The 5,338-nt window shown below is 35.4% G+C and overlaps 1 protein-coding gene across 1 annotated transcript in view; it reads left to right on the forward strand.

Moving 5' to 3' along the window:
* Positions 1-5,338, forward strand: part of USO1 (USO1 vesicle transport factor) — a 169,962-nt gene that overhangs the window by 143,007 nt on the left and 21,617 nt on the right. The window contains 3 exon segments of the mRNA XM_006898476.1: positions 1,549-1,612; positions 3,252-3,418; positions 3,973-4,062. Of these exon segments, the coding sequence (XP_006898538.1) occupies positions 1,549-1,612; positions 3,252-3,418; positions 3,973-4,062 (321 nt within the window).

Here is a 5,338-nt window from a genome sequence, read left to right on the forward strand (position 1 = left end):
TATTTCATCCAGTTTCTTTTTTATCCATTGAAAATATTCAATCATTGTTCTTTTAAAATCACTATCAGAAAGATCCATCAGGGTTTCTGGGTCCAAGAAATCCATTGCTACTGTGTCTTCTTTGGGGGTTGATATCTTGCTTTGGGCAGGTGGGACAAGTGAAGCACTCGTAAAGCAGAGTATTCTAATGAAATGTTTAAAGATATGGAGTTAGAAAACCAAAAAGTAGGAAAGTGACCAGCACTTCTAAAGCTGAAAGAACTGAAGAAAAATTCAAGCCTTGAGTTTCAACACTGAAGAACTCTTATGGGCAAAATACTGATTGATATAGGAAACATTGAAAAGGATGCAACGAATATCCAGAGTCACTATACCTAGAAGAATTGGTATTAATATTGAACCATTTTAGCAAGTAACATGATCAAAACCCAGTGATTCTGAAAGAAGAAATCCAAGCTGCACTGGAGAAATTGGAAAAAAATAAGGCTCTTGGAACTGATGTAATATCAGTAGAGGTGGTCAGCAAAGCAAACAGATGTAGCCATAAACATGGTCACTCATCTATGCAAAGAAATTTTGAAGACAGCTATGTGGCTAAGTAGAATAAAGTTTTGATGATCCAACAAAATGAGGAAATGATTGAATACTATCATTTATATCATGTGAGTAATCTTGCTAAAGATTCTTCAGAAACATCAGGAGCAGTACATCCACATGGCACTGTCAGACATTCTTCCTGGATTCAGAAGAGTCCATGGGATGAGGGATTTTTTTGTTATTGTAAGATGGATGGTTAAATTAGAGAATAGCAGAAAGATATTTTCTTGTACTAAATGTGCAAAAACATTCAGTTGTCCAAATCATTATAAATTATGGATATCACTGAGAAAAATGAGATTCCAGAACACATAATTGTGCTCATGTGAAACCTTTACATGGACTAAGAAGCCGTCATTCTAACAGAACAAGACAATTGTGCATGGTTCAAATCAGAAAATGTGTGCATCAGGGTTGTTGTATTCTTCATTCACATCTCTTCAACCTGTATGCTGAGCAGATACTTCAAGAAGCTGGGTTATATGAATAAGAATATGATAATAATTCTTATTTATGACCTGTATTACATAAGTGACAAAACCTCACATGCAGAAAGTGAAGAGGACTTCATGCACTTACTGAAGCTCATTAAAAACAACAGCCTTCAGTTCTGAATCCAGCTTGAATTTCTAGAAGTTCTCTTTGCTTGTATTGTTGCAGCTAGTTTTGAATTGTCTTCAGCAGAATTTTACTTGTGCATAGTATTATTGATATTGTTTGATAAGTTCCACATATTTTTTTGGATTAGGACTAGGTGGATTTTTTTCTAGTCTGTTGACTAGGTAACTGTCTTCCAAATCTCTTGACATAGGCTAGTGAGCACTTCTAAGTGCTTCCTGAGCCTCAACATCAGGAAAGAAGAAATTCTAACAACTGGACCATAAGCAACATCATATCAATGGAGAAAAAAAAAAGAAGCTGTCAAGGATTTAATTTTACTTAGATCTACAGTCAGCACTAATGGAAACAGTAGTCAGTATATCAAAAAGACTTTTTAATGTGCTAAAGAATAAATATATCCATTTAATGACTAAAATGTACCTGACCCAGACCATGGTGTTTTCAAATTACTTCATCTGCATGTGAATGTTGGGCCGTGAATGAATATATGAATTGTGCTGTTGTTAAAGAATATTGACTATATCATGGACTAGATGGCATTGAGTTGTTCTTATAGTACCCAGACATTCTGTTACCCACAAGCTAGACAAAGTGAGACTTTTCCTGTAGGTTAGCCATTTCCTTACCTAAAATGAAATTCCTTGATGCTTCAAGTGATGAAATGAGCTTGTCTGACAAGCAACAGTTCAAGTCCGCTCCATAGTTCTGAAGAAAGGCTTGATTTCTACCCAAAGGATCAACATTGAAGAACCTGTAAGAGGGGAAGCCCTATGGAGCACAGTTCTGAGATGACAGATACAAGATTGGCATCCGAGTTGACTCAATAAAATTGGTTAATCTTTTTTTTTTTTTTAAAGTGTAATTTCCATTTTATTTTCAGACAAGTTTTTTCTTCAGCCTTTTAAAGAATCAAATCCTTACATGGGCTTTGGTGGTGGTCATGGGGCAGCACCTGCAGGTCTAAATCTAGGTGGAGGTGTCCGGTCCTTTTGGGCTTCACGAGAACGGTTCCTCACCACCTTGCTATGAATGGCACAACTCACACAGTAGTGCAGTTTCACATAGAGCTTTGGAAGCACATTGGCATTGAAAACACTCGCTTCGGAAATGTCCCTGACAGCAGCTGCCTCTACTATATTTCGGATTACGAACTTCTTAATTGCCTTGTCTTTGGGCACGCACCAGGCGCAGTTCGTGCAGCGAATAGGCTGCACGTGGCCGCGGCCCTTTTTGTCACGACCGTTGTTTCTCCTTTTCTTCGTCATGTTGGAAGCGAGGATCCGAGAGAGGCAAAATTGGTTAATCTTAAGTTAATCACTTTAAGAAATATATAAATCAGAGTTTGAAACAAAACAACATCGTAGTTAAGAATGATACCTGTAGTTTGAAGTAAAAACTCCTTGCTGTTTCATTATCTGGCTCATTGATTCACAGTCTTAACTACACATTAGGATTTGCTGAGAAGTGTTTTAAAAATACCAGTGCCAGTACCTTTCTGGGACTCTGATTTCGTCACCTTGAATGGTGTCTCAGCATCAGTATTTCCAGAAACTTGTCAGGGGAGTTTACTCTATAGCCACTTGATAACTTAGTCATCTAACTTGGGCAGAAGTAGAGGGGTTTTTTTTTTTTTTTATTTATATGAGGCTAACAAAATTTTTTAGAGAAATACTTTTTTACCACCTTATTTAGGCAATAATTTGTTAGGTTTTTTTTAATTTCACACAGAATGCTATTCCTTTCTGAAGAGTTTTAAAGGAATTTTATTTACCCTTGTGTTAATTGGTAGAAGTATAATTGAAACTTGTGTAATTCTTGATTATCAATCACAGTTTAGGCTTATTGAGACTGTGCATGCACTCCCTCACTCCCTGCCCCATCCTAGAAATCCTGAAAATAACAACATGTTGTTTTTCAGTGCTTTGAAAATACTGTTGGCACAGTTGCATTAAGAGAATGACCTATTTAAATTTTTCTTTGAACCTTCTAATGTTAAAAAAAAATTGTACTCTCTTTTTAAATTTTATGCCTACTAGGAAAAGACAGTTCACATCTAGGGTCTCATAATAATGGGAATCAGATGAATGGCATTCAGCCAGAAGAAATTGGAAGGTTACGTGAAGAAGTAAAAGAATTAAAAAATAATCAGGAACTTTTACAAAGTCTGCTGGCTGAAAAGGACTCTTTGATTGAAAATTTGGTAAGACATAAATGTTAAAAATATTTTTTAAGAAATCCAAATGAGTTCTCATTATCCTGTTTTACTAGATCCTCTTAGAATATAATAAGCTTTGGAGTCAGACTGACTGATGTTCCCTATTTCCAATCTAAAATCAAGTTGAGCCACTTCATGAAACTCCTTAAACTTATTTCCTGATCTAGATATGGTAGTGATGATAACCTATTTTTTGTTGTGAGAATTCAGTGAGATACTCTGCATAAAATCACCTTACCACAATGAAAATACACACTAATAACCTACTTTGATTTCATCTTTTTTCCATGTGAATTGAGATGAGTGCTTAAATGTAAGAAATTACATTTGGTTTAAATATAATATTAAATTTTCAGAGTTATATTAGAATGTTATTGAAATTTTATTTGGGTATAAAAACTAAAATGCTCATGTGAAATTTTGGGTGAAAATCTGTAAGACATAGCTTGTCTGTATACAGCTCTATTTCGTATTTACCAATGTTTTTGGTCTCCCTAGACTGAATTTACGTCATAAATTGATTTCTTTGCTCTTTGTAGAAATCTTCCCAAACATCACCTGGAACAAATGAACAGTCTTCAGCAACACCTTTAGCTGGAGACTCTGAGAAAGTTAATGAATTAAAACAGGTACATTTTCAGCTTTATCAATATTTTGTTTTGTTTTAATTATAATTTAGAACTGCTTTGTTAAGTGGACATCATGCTTGGAAAGGCAGAGTGTCAGCAAAAGAGAGGAAGGCCCTCAAAGGATACACTGACACAGTAACTACACTGATTGGCTCTAGTATGTCAGAGATGATGAGGATGGCACAGGATAGGCCAGGGTTCAGATCTGTGTTCATAGTGTCACTGTGAGTTATAATCAATTTGACGTCACCTAGCAACAACGTGTCTGATAAGAAGCATATCCAGAATTCTAACAGGTAAATAATAAAAATATTTAAATCAGCGTAGGATTTGAATAGACATTTCTCTAAGACTATCTGCAAATTGCCATTAAGCCCATGAAAAGATGTATAATAAATTGGACATTGTTAGGTACATTATGTCCACTCTGACTAAAAGAAATGCTTTGAAGAACAGATGGAGACCTTGCTCTGTCCTATACCATTGTTGCAGTCACTATATAACTTCATCTCATTGTGGGTCTTCTCTTTTCCTCCAATCACTGCTTTTCTCTGCTTGATAGTCTCTTTCAAGAACTGGACTCTCCTGAGAACATGCCCTAAATATGTGATATGAAGTTTTACCATCCTGGTCTCTAAAGAGCTCCCTGGCTGCACTATTTCCAACAATGATTTTTGGTTTTCTTCTTATTCTGACAATGTATGGGATATTAAGTACTTACTACCCATATATTAAGTACTCTTACTACCACCACAATTCAAAGACCTCCATTTTGTTTGATTCTTCTTTATTCTTTCTCCAACTTTTACATGCATGTGAAGCAATTGAAAACACTATGGTTTGAATCAGACTCATTTTAGTCTTTAAACTGATATCCTTACTCTTTAGCATTTTAAGAGGTCCTTGACATCAGATTTGCCAGTGCAATTTGTGGTTTGATTTCTAAGATGCTGCTTCCATGGTTTTTTATTTTGGACCCAAGTAAAATGAAGTCATTAACAACTTTAGTTTTTTTCTCTATCATGATATTATTTCTTGGTCTGATTGTAAGCAATTTTATTTTCTTTGAAATGTGCAACACTGTAAGATGTTGGTTTTGATCTTCTTCACTAAATGCTTCAAGTTCTTCATTTTCAAGAGCAAGGTTGTGTCCTTTCCCAAGCACAAGATGTTGATTAATCTTCTCCAATCTTGATGTCACATGCTTCTTATTAGTATATATTTGTCATTTGTTAGCTTGCACTCATTCTGTCAAGTCAGAACCAACACCTAACTC

Source organism: Elephantulus edwardii, unplaced genomic scaffold (genome assembly GCF_000299155.1).
Source record: "Elephantulus edwardii isolate Elephantulus edwardi_28Jun2011 unplaced genomic scaffold, EleEdw1.0 scaffold00230, whole genome shotgun sequence".
Taxonomy (NCBI): domain Eukaryota; kingdom Metazoa; phylum Chordata; class Mammalia; order Macroscelidea; family Macroscelididae; genus Elephantulus; species Elephantulus edwardii.